Below are 18086 nucleotides of genomic sequence, written 5' to 3' on the forward strand. Positions count from 1 at the left end.
GAGGATGTTCATTCAGTTGTTTAATTTTGTAGAAAAAAAGCAGATAACAGACATGACACAAAACTAAAGTCATTTCAAATGGCAACTTTCTGGCTTTAAGAAACACTATAAGAAATCAAGAAAAAAAGATTGTAGCAGTCAGTAACGGTTACTTTTTTAGACCAAGCAGAGGGAAAAAATATGGAATCACTCAATTCTGAGGAAAAAATTATGGAATCACCCTGAAAATTTTCATTCCCAAAACTAACACCTGCATCATATCAGATCTGCTCGTTAGTCTGCATCTAAAAAGAATTGAACACACCTTGGAGAGCTGTTGCACCAAGTGGACTGACATGAATCATGGCTCCAACACGAGAGATGTCAATTGAAACAAAGGAGAGGATTATCAAACTCTTAAAAGAGAGTAAATCATCACGCAATGTTGCAAAAGATGTTGGTTGTTCACAGTCAGCTGTGTCTAAACTCTGGACCAAATACAAACAACATGGGAAGGTTGTTAAAGGCAAACATACTGGTAGACCAAGGAAGACATCAAAGCGTCAAGACAGAAAACTTAAAGCAATATGTCTCAAAAATCGAAAAATGTACAACAAAACAAATGAGGAACGAATGGGAGGAAACTGGAGTCAATGTCTGTGACCAAACTGTAAGAAACCGCCTAAAGGAAATGGGATTTACATACAGAAAAGCTAAACAAAAGGCATCATTAACACCTAAACAGAAAAAACAAGGTTACAATGGGCTAAGGAAAAGCAATTGTGGACTGTGGATGACTGGATGAAAGTCATATTCAGTGATGAATCTCGAATCTGCATTGGGCAAGGTGATGATGCTGGAGCTTTTGTTTGGTGCCTTTCCAATGAGATTTATAAAGATGACTGCCTGAAGAGAACATGTAAATTTCCACAGTCATTGATGATATGGGGCTGCATGTCAGGTAAAGGCACTGGGGAGATGGCTGTCATTACATCATCAATAAATGCACAAGTTTATGTTGATATTTTGGACAATTGAAAGGATGTTTGGGGATGATGAAATCATTTTTCAAGATGATAATGCATCTTGCCATAGAGCAAAAACTGCAAAAACATTCCTTGCAAAAAGACACATAGGGTCAATGTCAATGAGCAGATCTGATTTGATGCAGGTGTTAATTTGGGGGATGAAAATTTACAGGGTGATTCCATAATTTTTTCCTCAGAATTGAGTGATTCCATATTTTTTTCCTCTGCTTGGTCTAAAAAAGTAACTCTTACTGACTGCCACAATCTTTTTTTCTTGATTTCTTATAGTGTTTCTTAAAGCCAGAAAGTTGCCATTTGAAATTACTTTAGTTTTGTGTCATGTCTGTGATCTGCTTTTTTTCTACAAAATTAAACAACTGAATGAACATCCTCTGAAGCCGGTGATTCCATAATTTTTGCCAGGGGTTGTACCAGGTGGACCCTACCAGGATTGCAATACTCCAGGTCACAAACCACACCCCTACACTAAGACACATCCAATGCTATGAAGACAAACATGATGTGCATCAACACCACACCTACAGGGCCAATTACTTTTGACTGTGAGGAACTTGAATCTGCAGAGGATTTCAACAACCTTGGCAGCCTCATTAGCAAGGACAACGAAGACCCAGAAGGACAAGAAAGCAAGATTAAGGAAAGCCAGCTGCTCAACTCAAAACCCTGTGAACGTCAAAGCAGTGCAGCCTGAAAACAAACATAAGACACTACAACATCAAGATCATGTCAATCTTACTTTATGGCCCAGATTCTGGACATGTAAAAGAAAACATGAAAAAGATAAGCTTTCCAGAAGATCTGCCGGATATTTTGGCGTAATAAAATATCAAAGTGGAAGACCAAACGAAGACGGGCAGCTTCATCACACTGTACTGCTTCAGGAATTTAAAAAGGCTGCTTCAGATTCAACTGGAATCAAACCTGTGAAGGACAAAACATACTGACCAGTCGTAAGAACGACGAGTTCCTCATCAGGACTCCAGCTCATTGAGGTCAAACCGCTGTCCACGCTGCCAACACACTCCAACTACACACACAGGATTATTAGTTTCAGTGCGATTAAATTTTGTATCACATGAAATGATTTATGACAAAGAAAGTGACAGTTTTTCCTAAGAGAGACAAAAATATTTGTTTTCAGTTTCTAACATCTTGTCCAATCCTGCTTAACCAGAGAGAAACACATTACGGCTGTTAAAGCACAAATCCTGTGTTGCTAACCTGATAAGTATTCAGATTGTAAAGCAGGACGTTACCACCTGCTGTGGCCAAACACGCCGACTCAAGCTCAGTCAGCTCCTGTAAACCAACCACCAAGCCACTGCCGTCCTCCGAAAGGAAACCATCCGCAGTCAACAAGGCCTCGTTCACAACCTAACGGACAAAAAGGAGGACAGTAATGATGCTACCGCCATTCCGCAGTGAGTCAGTCTGTCACACCAGCGGGGAAGACCTCCTCAGGAACTGGTGGACCAGTTCGGGATGTATTCTTCATTGATGTGATTCATTTATTGTTTTGCTCAAATCTCTGGGTAATTCTGTGGTAACAGAATTACGGTCAAAGCAAATTTTTAACGGCAAGTAAAAATATGTTCAGATTTTGCAGTCATCATTGCCATTCTGTAACTCTTCTATTAGTGGACAAAATGTTAGTCAGAGGTTAAACACTACAGTGGGACGGGAAAAATGCAGCCAGCAAACTGTTATATAACCTTTATTTAACCAGAAAGAAAGCCCATTGAGATCGAAACCTCTTTTACAAGGGTGACATGAACGGCCAAGAAAGGTAGAAACACCTGTCATAATAAATGAGTAAACAACATGAAGAGAATGTTAAAAACAAACAAAACACAACCAATATACAAATAAAACAATCAGTTTGGTCATTATAATAATACAGAAGTTAGAACAGTTCAAAATTTAGAAAGACGGGCACTGTGCAAAAGATTTCCATTCTCAATTTCATAAAACAGAGCGGAAACCGTTCAAAGAAATCAATCAAGACAGTTTCAATTTGGATTGGAGGACATTCCAATCAGAGGGAGCAGAGAAACTAAAAGCTTTCTTTCCTGTTTCAGTGCGAACACGACGTACACGAAAACACAACATGTCATTCGAGTGCAAAGCATAACGACTTTCAGATCTCAGAAGCAAACTAGATAAATCTTTCGGCACCAACCCAATAAGAGTCTTGTAAACCAGAGTCATCCAAAAAGGGAATCTCACCTTACATTCAAAGAGGGCGTGCCAGCTTTAGCATACAACTCAGTGGTGGGTAAGGCGGCAACAACCAGTGATGAATGTCAGAGCACAATGATACAGTGGGGTCAGGGACTGCAGACAACTGGTTGAAACACACATACAGTAAGGAAAATAAGTATTTGAACACCCTGCGGTTTTGCAAGTTCCCCCACTTATAAATCATGGAGGGGTCTGAAATTTTCAACTTAGGTGCATGTCCACTGTGAAAGACATAATGTTAAAAAAAAAAAAAAAAAAAAAAAAAAAAAAAAAAAAAAAAATCCGGAAATCACAATGTATGATTTTTTTTTAATAATTTTGTTTGTATGCTACTGCTGCAAATAAGTATTTGAACACCTGTAAAAATCAATGTTAATATTTGGTACAGTAGCCTTGGTTTGAAATTACAGAGGTCAAATGTTTCCTGTAGTTCTTGACCAAGTTTTCACACACTGTAGCAGGGATTTTGTCCACTCCTCCATACATATCTTCTCCAAATCTTTCAGGTTTGGAGTTTCAGCTCCCTCCAAAGATTTTCTATTGCATTCAGGTCTGGAGACTGGCCAGGCCACTCCAGGACCTTGAAATGCTTCTTATGGACCCCCTCCTTAGTTGAACTGGCTGTGTGAAAGTCGTTATGCTTTGCACTCGAATGACATGTTGTGTTTTCGTGTACGTCGTGTTCGCACTGAAACAGGAAAGAAAGCTTTTAGTTTCTCTGCTCCCTCTGATTGGAATGTCCTCCAATCCAAATTGAAACTGTCTTGATTGATTTCTTTGAACGGTTTCCGCTCTGTTTTATGAAACTGAGAATGGAAATCTTTTGCACAGTGCCCGTCTTTCTAAATTTTGAACTGTTCTAACTTCTGTATTATTATAATGACCAAACTGATTGTTTTATTTGTATATTGGTTGTGTTTTGTTTGTTTTTAACATTCTCTTCATGTTGTTTACTCATTTATTATGACAGGTGATTGTTTTATTTGTATATTGGTTGTGTTTTGTTTGTTTTTAACATTCTCTTCATGTTGTTTACTCATTTATTATGACAGGTGTTTCTACCTTTCTTGGCCGTTCATGTCACCCTTGTAAAAGAGGTTTCAATCTCAATGGGCTTTCTTTCTGGTTAAATAAAGGTTATATAACAGTTTGCTGGCTGCATTTTTCCCGTCCCACTGTAGTGTTTAACCTCTGACTAACATTTTGGGGTCATTGTCATGCTGGAAGACCCAGCCATGACCCATCTTCAATGCTCTCACTGAGGGATGGAGGTTGTTTGCCAAAATCTCGCAATACATGACCCCATCCATCCTCCCTTCAATACGGTGCAGTCATCCTGTGCTGAAGAGCACCCCAGAGTATGATGTTTCCACCCTCATGCTTCACGGTTGGGGTGGTTTTCTTGGGGTTGTTCTCATCCTATAAACATGGTAAGTGAAGTTGATTCCAAAAAGCTCTATTCTGGTCTCATCTGACCACATGACCTTCTCCCATGCCTCCTCTGGCTCATCCAGATGGTCACTGGTGAACTTCAAACGGGCCTGGACATGTGCTGGCTTGAGCAGGGGGACCTTGCTGCTCTGCAGGATTTTAAACCATGACAGCATCATGTGTTACTAATGTAATCTTTGTGACTGTGGTCCCAGCTCTCTTCAGGTCATTGACCAGGTCCTCCTGTGTAGTTCTGAGGTTTCTCAGAATCATCCTTACCCCACAAAGTGAGATCTTGCATGGAATTCCAGACCGAGGGAGATTGACAGTCATCTTATGTTTCTTCCACTTTCTAATAAATAATCATAACAGTTGTTGTCTTCTACCAAGCTGCTTGCCTGTTGTCCTGTAGTCCATCCCAGCCTTGTGCAGGTCTACAGTTTTGTCCCTGGTGTCCTTAGACAGCTCTTTGGTCTTGGCTATGGTGGACAGGTTGTAGTGTGATTGATTGAGTGTGCGAACAGGTGTATTTTTTACAGGTAACAAGATCAAACAGGTGCAATTAATACAGGTAAAGAGTGCAGAATAAGAGGGCTTCTTAAAGAAAAAATAACAGGTCTGTGTGAGCCAGAATTCTTGCTGATTGACAGGTGTTCAAATACTTATTTGCAGCAGTAACATACAAATAAATTATTTAAAAAAATCATACATTATGATTTCCAGATTTTTTTTTAGATTATGTTTCTCACAGCGGATATGCATCTAAGATGAAAATTTCAGACCCCTCCATGATTTCTAAGTGGGAGAACTTGCAAAACCGCAGGGTGTTCAAATACTTATTTTCCTCACTGTATATACGACATCGCTGTAGTCCAGTACAGGCAAGAAAGTAACAGTTATCAGGAGCATCCGAGCTCCTAGGGGAAAAACATGCCTTATTTCTATAAAACAAGCCTAGCTTCACCTTTAATAATACTTGAAACTGCTGACTTGGTTGAGAGTTTTACCTCGAGCAGTTTTAACAAATGGTATATTCTCCAAGGAAACGGGTGACTTTGAAAAAACATTATTTTGGATTTTTCAGCATTCAAGACCAATTTGTCCAGATGATGTATTTGAACAATGAGCACATGAAACTCATGCAGCCAGCCACCAAAGTGTCAGTGTCATAGTGCTCACTGCGTTACCTGTTGATGACATCTTAGAAAAATAAAAATAATCTGTAAACTCACCTGGCCAGTTTGAGGGTTAAACTCCATGATGGAACACTGAGAAGCGAGCAGGAGTGTGCCGGCGTCGGCCCGCACACAGACACACTGCACCGAGCCGGGACCCTGCAGCTCCGAGTTCCGCAAACTCTTTAGCAAGTTGAGATTCCTCATTTCACATCAGCGCAGACGAACAAGGCACCAAGCCTGAATGTGCATCCAATAGAGCTGTAAGGGCAAACGCTCAACATGTTTAGTGCTGAAACCATTAAACTATTGACAGAGCAGAGAGAAACATCAGTACCTCATCACTATTCCACAGAAACAGCAAATACGATCTGGAATGACTCAAATGTTACTGTGAAGAAGCTCAAATTGTGTACTGATTCAGGTTTAGTAATTGAGGGCTGTGAATTTATGTGATTCAACCATAATCAATTAACCTGTTGATCATTTCTGTGAGTATTCAATTATGGCAGAAAATGGTGAAAAATGCTCATAAGACAAAGTAAAGTATGTTATTTTGTATGACCAGCAGCTCAGAATCACAAAATATTCACGTGACACACATATTGGTAATTAAACAGCCTGATTTGTTAGAGTAGTGGTCAAGAAAGAAATCACCAGAAAATAAATAGACAAACAAATAAATAAATAAATAAATAAATAAGAAGTTGTATACATAATTGAGTGAGAGATTATCATATAAACTACCAACAATATTTTCATATTCTAATTTAGCTTCTCTAAACTATCCAATAACAAGTGGCATGCCTCAGGAATCGGTACAGTCACTTGCCCAGTTCCGGATCACTGCTGTAGTATTTGCACTGCCGTTTTTAGTAATCAGTGTGAATAAGTTAATACTTGGTACCAATGAAAAGACTGTCTACAAACGACCACAAGCTCGACCGGATCCAGCCATCCTTGTGATCAGCAGAGGAATCAAAACATCCAGTCTCGGTGATGTGCGCATGTTTCCTGACTCACTCATTCCTGCAAGTGTGAAAGTGACGATCTCTAAGAAGTAGCAAAGGTTAGCCATTCAGTGTCATTGGTTCTAGAGTGAGAAAATACTTACTTGGGTAGAAAATGTCAGTGTGTTATGTCTTGCTGTTTAACTGCTGCATGCATTTATCTCTGACGCAAAAATTTGCCAGTTGTGGATCACTGAAGCAGCAGCCTCGTGTCAGTACTTGTGAGGCATGTGGACTTTGGGGCTCATCTCAACATCACAAATGGGCATAAATGTGGGGGCTTTTACTTTTTATTTCGGGAGAAATCTCACCTCCACACTTTTAAAACCCTCCTTTGCTTTCCATCTCTAACAATATAAGGTGTGAAATGACAGCAAGTTGGGGTATCTTGTGCTATCCTGACCCACTTAGCCAAGAATGTTTATTACCACAGATTTTATCTTATCTATTATCTTTTATTATTATCTATTTATCTTTATTTATTAAGGAATGCCACCCAATAAAGTAAATAATAAACACTTCATTTTTTGCTCGTAAAAACGTATAACAGTGCCTTTCGAAATTAAGTAAATTGTCATTTAATATGTATAATTTATATCATTTTCTGTTCAAAACACATTCTCGGGCACAGTGTGTATCATTCTGCATTAGAAGGGCTCCAGCCAGATGCCAGGAATGCCCCCAAAGTGACAGAGTATTGTGATCCAGAACTGGACAAAGTGATCCATTTCCAGCAAATATTTGCACCACACATAATGTGGCTTCACACTTTAAACAGAAGGGCTACCCCATCCTGACTTCTTCAGCTAGATAACATCCAAATACCCAATACAATATATATATATATATATATATATATATGTGTGTGTGTGTGTGTGTGTGTGTGTGTGTAAAACCTGATTTATGCCCTGCGGTTTATTTATAAGCATTTAAATGTTCTTTATATATATTTTTAAAGTTGCACTTGCCTCCTAAATGTTATACAACCGAACCTACTTTCTACCATTTCAACGACAATACTCTTCGCTGAAAAAGCAGCCTGAATTTTGAAATAATTGTTTTAACAGTTTTATTTGTCAAAGTGACACAACGCGCGTCCGAAAATGGAACACGCGTTAGCTTGCTTTTAAAACAGCAGCAATGAGCATCCTGTTAACTAAAACACGAAGGGACTCTCGTACACATATTTAAAAAAAAAAAAAAAAAAAAAACCCAAAAAAACCAAAATAATAATAATAAAAATAAAAAAAAACTCACCAAGACGAAACGGCTTTATGACAGTGACGCTTTATTTAAAGATCCAGATAACAACACATGTAACCGCTGTCAGGAGTTAAACTTTGACCTTTCAACTCAGTTCTAGCCTGTTCCTGCGTTGTCGCCCCCTGGTGCCGAGGAGTTGCATCAACGATCTGATGGAACATCTCTGCAACAGAGATGTCTTATGTAAATCAACAAATATTTCAATAAACACAATAATAGTCTCATTGTAGCTGAAGTTAACTAACAGTCTGGACATTTGTTTAATAATAACACTATGGGAGAACTTCAATATTGTGAATATTGGGTAATTTAAAAATATATTTAATTTAGCTCAATAAATCAATATGCAATACATGAAAAATGAAAAGTGACGTCACAGGATCTGTAAAAAAATTTTTTAATTAATGAATAATATTGATCTACAATATTTCAAAGTTTAATGCATGCACTATCAAGTTAATTTCATTCATAGTTATTTCTGTTTCCCAAGCAGCTGGCAGTTACATAGAATAAACAAACCACACCTGCTCTTATCATCCATCCAGAGTTCACTAACCACCCAGCAGGGGGCAGACAGGTGTAAGGGGCACAGGCAAAACAAAGCAATTTTTTTGTGATATATGATGCAATAAAATTTCAGTAAATTTAAATCAGTTTTTCCTTGTTATGTGCCCTTTTAATTTAGACACTTACAAGATGACAGTGTTTACTGTTTTTGAGATATCTTGTTGACAAATGGGAAGGGATGGACTCATTTATCTACTTATTCACTCACTGGATTTTACAGCATACATGTTTGGGCTTTTGTCAAAGCCTTGGAATAAATAAAAATATAAATAAATAAATAAATAAATAAATAAGAGAGAGAGAGAGAGAGAGAGAGAGAGAGAGAGAGAGAGAGAGAGAGAGAGAGAGAGAGAGAGAGAGAGAGACAGACATATCTAAATGCTTCCAGATGTCAGAATCTTTATGTAGATATTGTGTAGGTAAAACAAAATTCTACTGGTCAATCCTTCAAATCTGGAAAGAAGCACCAAAGTTGGCACAAATACTCCTTAGACATTACTCTTTTGAAAAAACTGAGTTAGCCACTTGAATTTTCAGTAGGCGGCCAGGTAGGGGTCAATTGAAGAATTACACAGGGGTCAAAATTTAAAAATGTTTCAATCATATTGAAAGCTATACCACATTATTTGTCTGATCACAACAATACCAAAAATGTATAGTTTGGACTATCTATGACTGAATGTTATGGAGTTATGGGGTAAAAACAGCAAGAATGGTAACAAAGCTCAGCATTAGTTTGTACAGGGGTCAGATGTTAAAGTTGCTCTAAATATTGTAAAATGTGATGCAAATTATTGGTTAATAGGGTTTTTAAAAAGAATAGTTTGCACTATGTGGCATGCTTAGTTATCATGTTACAGGGTAACATATGTCACATGTCATAGAATCCAATGGACGTCGACATTGTTCTACCTTTACCTTGCAGACCAAGCATTCAACACAGTCAGAACTATTTCATTTATTAATCCTATTAGTTCAACCAATAATTTGTACCACTTTTTACCAAAATTCGAGCAACTTTAACTTCTAACCCCTGTACAAACTGAAATTGACCTTTGTCACCATTCTTGTTGTTTTTACCCCATAACTCCATAACATTCAGTCATAGATAGTCCAAACTATACCTTTTTGGTATCGTTGTGATCAGACAAATAATGTGGTATAGATTTCAATATGATTGGAGCATTTTTAAATTTTGACCCCTGTGTAATTCTTCAATTGACCCCTACCTGGCCGCCTACTGAAAATTCAAGTGGCTACTCAGTTTTTTCAAAAGAGTAATGTCTAAGGAGTATTTGTGCCAACTTTGGTGCTTCTTTCCAGAAATGAACAATTGTTACAGTTATCTGCTCCACTAACATGTATGCTCAGAAGTTACATATGTCGGTCTGTTTCAGGTATTGTGTCGAGCTGTGTGGGTTTGTTGATTTATGCATCCCCACACATAAATCGACAGTTCCGTGGGTCCGGATGACCTATAACCCCGTCGAGTTGTGCGCCCAGTCGCGCTTCACTTTCACTTATTCACTGAATGATTCTTGACCAAGTTAGTTTTTGACGGGCAAATAAATGTATAAATTGTTCATCCGAACACAGTAATGTGTAAAATGTACTCGCTAGTAAAAGATAAGTATTCTTAACCTGGAGACTATTATTACTAATTATTATTATTATGATAATTGTTCATCATCCTCACTTATTTGTGCCTCAGTGTCTTTTGGACTTTACTGGACAAAGAAATTATAATTAAAGTTCAGTTGATACTGGCCCATATTGTACAATAAAAATATTAGTTTTACCCTCCAATAAAATGTACTGTTGTGAATCCAGCATTTTAAAGCCATTTTAAACTTGTACAGTGTTTATTAATTATTGTGATATTATCATTAATGTGAAAAACTGTACAATAAAAATATTAGTTTTAGCCTCCAATAAAATGTACTTTTGTGATTCCAGCATTTTAAAGCCCTTTTAAATTTGTAGTGTTTATTAATTATTGTGATATTATTGTTAATGTGAAAAACTGCACAAAACATTAGTTTTAGCCTCCAATAAAACGTACTGTTGTGAATCCAGCATTTAAAGCCATTTTAAACTTGTACAGTGTTTATTATTGTGATATTATTGTTAGTGAAAAACTGTACAATAAAAATATTAGTTTTAGCCTCCAATAAAATGTACTTTTGTGATTCCACCATTTTAAAGCCCTTTTAAATTTGTAGTGTTTATTAATTATTGTGATATTATTGTTAATGTGAAAAACTGCACAAAACAGTTTTAGCCTCCAATAAAATGTACTGTTGTGAATCCAGCATTTTAAAGCCATTTTAAACTTGTACAGTGTTTATTAATTATTGTAATATTATCGTTAGTGAAAAACTGTACAATAAAAATATTAGTTTTAGCCTCCAATAAAATGTACTTTTGTGATTCCAGCATTTTAAAGCCCTTTTAAATTTGTAGTGTTTATTAATTATTGTGATATTATTGTTAATGTGAAAAACTGCACAAAACATTAGTTTTAGCCTCCAATAAAACGTACTGTTGTGAATCCAGCATTTTAAAGCCATTTTAAACTTGTACAGTGTTTATTAATTATTGTGATATTATCATTAATGTGAAAAACTGTACAATAAAAATATTAGTTTTAGCCTCCAATAAAATGTACTTTTGTGATTCCAGCATTTTAAAGCCCTTTTAAATTTGTAGTGTTTATTAATTATTGTGATATTATTGTTAATGTGAAAAACTGCACAAAACATTAGTTTTAGCCTCCAATAAAACGTACTGTTGTGAATCCAGCATTTTAAAGCCATTTTAAACTTGTACAGTGTTTATTATTGTGATATTATTGTTAGTGAAAAACTGTACAACAAAAATATTAGTTTTAGCCTCCAATAAAATGTACTTTTGTGATTCCACCATTTTAAAGCCCTTTTAAATTTGTAGTGTTTATTAATTATTGTGATATTATTGTTAATGTGAAAAACTGCACAAAACATTAGTTTTAGCCTCCAATAAAATGTACTGTTGTGAATCCAGCATTTTAAAGCCATTTTAAACTTGTACAGTGTTTATTAATTATTGTGATATTATCGTTAGTGAAAAACTGTACAATAAAAATATTAGTTTTAGCTTCCAATAAAATGTACTGTTGTGAATCCAGCATTTTAAAGCCCTTTTAAACTTGTAGTCTTTATTAATCACTGTGATATTATCGTTAATGTGAAAAACTGCACAATAAAAATATTAGTTTTAGCCTCCAATAAAATGTACTGTTGTGATTCCAGCATTTTAAAGCCTTTTTAAACTAGTGTTTATTTTGATATTATCATTAATCTCAGTTACGATGGCCAAGATAATCTTGACAGACAAAAAAACAAAACAAAACAAAACAAAAAAATCCTCCCATGCCTACTATACAGATTGTTAAATTACAGTGTAACACTTATCAAAACTGCCTTTTGTTAAAACAATAAATATATTTTGTTGCTAAACTCGACATGTGAGTCGTTAAAGTGCAGTAGAACTCATTGTGATGGGATACATGAAAATTATTTAATAAATGAAGGCTCCTTAAGTCGGAAAAAATAAATAAATACAGAAATATAACGTGAGTATCTTATTTGTACTGGTTAAATATACACATAATGCTCCTAATGAAAAAAAATACAGAAAATGTACTCACTATAGGTGTAAATACACTTAATACAATTCAAATAAAACTTACCTCCTCATAAATTGGGGTGGCTTATTTGTACAGGCAACTTAATGTAATAATGTTGTAGGCCTATATATTATAGGAAAAGTACTCAGCATAAAAAGGGCCAAATAAGTATTTATCTATGAATAACCTAGTTAATGTAGGCTGTGCTATGCATTTACTTAATATATATTGTATGTTCATTGTTTTTTCATTCCAGGCACTCAAAATATATAGGATTTACAGAGCCCTTCAACAGTATTTAAACACTCAGTATGTCATACATTAATTTATTTGTGCCATTTATAATAAAAAAAAAAAAACCCACAGAATAAAATTTTCTACAATTACCTTCCTTAAGCTCAAACTGAGAGCACATTTTTACAACTTGATATAAAGTAACTACAAATATAAAGATGAGTTGCATAAGTAATGGAATGCTTTGGTATTAACACCTGTAAATAATCACTTTTATTTTATTTACTCTGGAGTGGAGCAGGTGAATGAAGACTTTTAGCTGTCAGTGTATGATAGTGCAGCAAATAACAAACAATACTTCACATGGTGATACAAGCACCAAATCCAGCACAAATTCTCCTTAGACATTGCTCTTTTGAAAAAAATCGACAGGCCACTTGAATTTTCAATAGGCGGCCATGTAGGGGTCAATTGAAGAATTACACAGGGGTTAAAATATAAAAATACTCCAATCATATTTAAAACTATACCACATTATTTGCCTGATCATAAAGATTCCAAAAAGGTGTAGTTTGGACTGTCTATGATTGAATGTTAAGGGGTTTTGTGGTAAAAACCTTAAGAATGGTGACAAAGGTCAATTTCAGTTGGTACAGGGGTAAAAAGTTAAAGTTGCTACAATTTTAGTAAAAAGTGGTGCAAACTGTTGATTGAGCTACTCAGATTAATAAATGGAATAGTTTTGACTGCGTTGAATGCTTGGTCTCCAAAGTAAAGGATAAAAAATGTTGACGTCCATTGAATTCTATGACATGTGACATATGTTACCCTGTAACGTGATACATGGTGCAAACTATTCCTTTTTGAAACCCTACTAACTCAGCCAATAATTTGCATCACCTTTGAATAAAATTGGAGCAACTCTAACTTCTGACCCCTGTATAAACTGAAACTGAACTTTATCACCATTCTTGTTGTTTTTACCCCATAACTCTATAGAATTCAGTCATAGATAATCAAAACTATACCTTTTTAGAATCTTTACAATCAGACAAATAATGTGGTATAATTTTCAATATGACTGGAGCATTGTTATATTTTGACTCCTATGTAATTCTTCAGTTGACCCCTACGTGGCCGCCTATTGAAAATTCAAGTGGCCCGTCAGTTTTTTCAAAAGAGTAATAGCTAAGGCGTACTTTTGCCAAATTTGGTGCTTGTATCACCATTTGAAGGACTCCTCTGTAAATATTCTGTTATCTGCTGCACTAGATGTGACAAAGACTGGAATATTGATAGGTCATAGAGAAACCACTTGCCGTTTTGTGTTGTCATTTGTCTTTTCATCTAGTTCATTTGTCTGCGGATGATAAGCAGCTGTTACACTCTTCTTTATACCCAGAAGGCCACAGAGGTTGTGGTTGAGCTAAAGAAAAAGAACACACACACACACACACACACACACACACACACACACACACACACACACACACACACACACACACACACACACACACACACACACACACACACACACACACACACACACACACACACACACACACAACATAACGTATGCTAACTTAAATATAGTAAACACCAAATTACTTTGGGTATGTATGTGTGTTAAGTATGTTCACCAAAAATGCACACATCTCATTCACAAATTCTTGCCCCTGATCAGATCAAATCTGCGTTGGGCAAACATGGTGAGATCATTTGGCAGATCTTCTGAGCTTTTTCAGATGATGATTTTGTTTTTAAAGTGAAGGCTTCAACCCATTTAGAAAAATCATCTGTGGCTGTAAAAATGTCCTGATAGGCATCGACAGTTTTTGGGAGAGGTCCAGTGAGATCTATTCCCAACAACTCCCAGACAGCCAACACCTACCAAAACAAAAAGGAATTATGTTGATACAAAAAAAAGGAATAGTAAAAACAAATATTGGGTAAAATTTACCTTTATATTTTCTAAGGGTTGTGCAGCTGTCAAAGGTTTTCTTGATCGCTGGCAACTGTCACATTGTGAGACCTTTAAGAAGAAGAAGAAGAAAAAAAAAAGCATTACTGTCACGACCAGGTGATTTTTGTGAAAAACATATAACATCAAGATACATACCCATGTGTCACTGTCAACAGTCATTGCATGCCAGTAAAACCTGGAACACATGGCAGAGTGTGTTTTTACTGTCCCTGTGTGGCCCCCAATGGGAGAGGAGTGAAATTCATCAAATAGTTGTCTTGCATCTTTTTTGGATTTGACTGCCTTTCTGTTTCCGAAAAAGAGCTCTCCTTCTGCAACAAGCATCCATATGAAGTTAAACAAAGACAGTGTAAAAAGAACACATACATACATATATACATACATATATATACTCAACAAAAATATAAAACGCAACACTTTTGGTTTTGCTCCCATTTTGTATGAGATGTACTCAAAGATCTAAAACTTTTTCCACATACACAATATCACCATTTCCCTCAAATATTGTTCACAAACCAGTTGAAATCTGTGATAGTGAGCACTTCTCCTTTGCTGAGATAATCCATCCCACCTCACAGGTGTGCCATATCAAGATGCTGATTAGACACCATGATTAATGCACAGGTGTGCCTTAGACTGCCCACAATAAAAGGCCACTCTGAAAGGTGCAGTTTTGTTTTATTGGGGGGGGATATCAGTGACCACCATTTGCCTCATGCAGTGCAACACATCTCCTTCGCATCATCCGTGAAGAGAACACCTCGCCAACGTGCCAAACGGCAGCGAATGTGAGCATTTGCCCACTCAAGTCGGTTACGACGACGAACTGGAGTCAGGTCGAGACCCCGATGAGGACAACGGGCATGCAGATGAGCTTCCCTGAGACGGTTTCTGACAGTTTGTGCAGAAATTCTTTGGTTATGCAAACCGATTGTTCCAGCAGCTGTCCGAGTGGCTGGTCTCAAACAATCTTGGAGGTGAACATGCTGGATGTGGAGGTCCTGGGCTGGTGTGGTTACACGTGGTCTGCTGTTGTGAGGCTGGTTGGATGTACTGCCAAATTCTCTGAAACGCCTTTGGAGACGGCTTATGGTAGAGAAATGAACATTCAATACACGAACAACAGCTCTGGTTGACATTCCTGCTGTCAGCATGCCAATTGCATGCTCCCTCAAATCTTGCGACATCTGTGGCATTGTGCTGTGTGATAAAACTGCACCTTTCAGAGTGGCCTTTTATTGTGGACAGTCTAAGGCACACCTGTGCACTAATCATGGTGTCTAATCAGCATCTTGATATGGCACACCTGTGAGGTGGGATGGATTATCTCAGCAAAGGAGAAGTGCTCACTATCACAGATTTAGACTGGTTTGTGAACAATATTTGAGAGAAATGGTGATATTGTATATGTGGAAAAAGTTTTAGATCTTTGAGTTCATCTCATACAAAATGGGAGCAAAACCAAAAGTGTTGCGTTTATATTTTTGTTGAGTATACATACATATATACACACACACGAGGTCTGTTAGAAAACTATCCGACCTTTTTATTTTTTTTTTAAAACTATATGGATTTGAATCATGTGCGCTTGCATCGGCCAAGCTTGAACCTTCATGCGCATGCGTGAGTTTTTTCACGCCTGTCGGTTGCGTCATTCGACTGTGGGCAGGCTTTGAGTGAGCGCTGGTCCACCCCCCTCGTCGGATTTTCATTGTCAGGAAAATCGCGGAGCGATTGGAGCAGCGCTGAATCAAATTTTTCCAGAAACTGTGAGAGACAGCCAGGTGGAAACCATTCGGAAGATTCAGACAGCTTTAGGTGAAGATACTCTGGGCGTCACACAGATTAAGGGTCATTACAACCGGATTAAAGACGGCCCACAGCGGCGCAGGGCGTGCCGCGCTCCGAGTGGCCATCGACAGGCTGAAACGACCAGATCATTTCCAAAGTGAAGGCTGTGTTGATCCGGGACGTCGTCTGACTACCAGAGAAATTGTGGAAGAGGTGGACATCAGCACTTTTGCGGCACATTCCACTGTTACAGGAGATTTTGTAATGAAACACGTGCGGAGGAATTTGCGCATCGGGACAGAGCCGCTCATAGCGCACAACAAAAAGAACGTCCGTGTTGGAAACCATTCGGAAGATTCAGACGGCTTTCGGTGGCTTTTCAGTCGAGTGAGTATCCGAGAAATTGTGTAACAGCTGAGCATGTCACAACTTGTCCTGTGAGACTTCCAACACGGACGTGTTTTTTGTTGTGCGCCATGAGCGGCTCTGTCCCGACGCGCGAATTCCTCCGCACGTGTTTCATTACAAAATTTCCTGTAACAGAGGAATGTGCCGCAAAAGTGCTGATGTACACCTCTTCCACAGTTTCTCTGGTTGTCAGACGACGTCCCGGATCAACACAGCATTCACTTTGGAAATGATCTGGTCGTTTCAGCCTGTCGATGGCCGCTCGGAGCGCGGCGCGCCCTGCGCCGCTGTGGGCCGTCTTTAATCCGGTTGTAATGATCCTTAATCTGCGTGATGCCCAGAGTATCTTCACCGAAAGCCGTCTGAATCATCCGAATGGTTTCCACCTGGCTGTCTCTCACAGTTTCTGGAAAAATTTGATTCAGCGCTGCTCCAATCGCTCAGCCATTTTCCTGACAATGAAAATCCGACGAGGGGGGTGGACCAGTGCTCACTCAAAGCCTGCCCACAGGCGAATGATGCAACCGACAGGCATGAAAAAAACTCACGCATGCGCACGAAGGTTCAAGCTTGGCTGATGCAAGCGCACATGATTCAAATCCATATAGTTTAAAAAAAAAAATAAAAAGGTCGGATAGTTTTCTAACAGACTCGTGTGTGTATATGTGTGTGTGTGTGTATGTATGGCACATTTCAAAGATACGTACGTCTTGAGGTAAATTTTTCTGCAGATCTTCTCAGAGTAGATTTATGAGATTTGGAATACCCTTCTGTGTATTTTCCCAGAGAGATGTAGTTGCAAATGTCCTCATATCTACTCTCCATAATGACTATAACTGTAAAAAATGTGCATATTTTGCTGTGAATATAAATAACCTGACTGTGTAAGTGACAAACCAGACAAAGCAGTAAGGATACACAAAGGTCCACTTATTGCTGTTGCATTTTCATGCAAAGACCAAACTAATGTGTGTTTCCTTCGGTGAGAGGCTCAACTCCCCGTGTGAATGTTCTGTTGAGTTGAGCATTCCGACAATATTATCCTATAAACACAGTGTGCACATGCAAATTTTAACCTTTTAAAATTGAAAAGACACTTATTGCTGTCGTATTTACAAGCAAAATCAAAACTGATGTGAGTTTTCTTCAACTGCTCGGTCAGAGTCCATCGCAGAAAGAAATGTGCCACACACCTCCAGGTACCCAACTCTCCTCTGCCGTGCACGTGGGGATGCAGGGGAATTTAATGACTCCATCACTGGTCTGTCCGCGGCTTACCCGTGCGGA

The 18086-nt window shown here is 37.8% G+C and overlaps 1 protein-coding gene across 1 annotated transcript in view; it reads right to left on the bottom strand.

Moving 5' to 3' along the window:
• elp1 (elongator complex protein 1) overlaps nucleotides 1-6120 on the bottom strand; it is a 42698-nt gene extending 36578 nt beyond the window's left edge. The window contains exons 1-3 of the mRNA XM_034182211.1: nucleotides 5933-6120; nucleotides 2250-2402; nucleotides 1974-2055 (exon numbers count right to left, since the gene is read on the bottom strand). Coding sequence (XP_034038102.1) covers nucleotides 1974-2055; nucleotides 2250-2402; nucleotides 5933-6082 — 385 coding nt within the window. The 5' untranslated portion in view covers nucleotides 6083-6120. The remainder of the gene's footprint in view (nucleotides 1-1973; nucleotides 2056-2249; nucleotides 2403-5932) is intronic.
• Nucleotides 6121-18086: the final 11966 nt, after the last annotated feature.

The sequence above is a fragment of the Thalassophryne amazonica genome, chromosome 11, assembly GCF_902500255.1.
Source record: "Thalassophryne amazonica chromosome 11, fThaAma1.1, whole genome shotgun sequence".
Lineage (NCBI taxonomy): Eukaryota > Metazoa > Chordata > Actinopteri > Batrachoidiformes > Batrachoididae > Thalassophryne > Thalassophryne amazonica.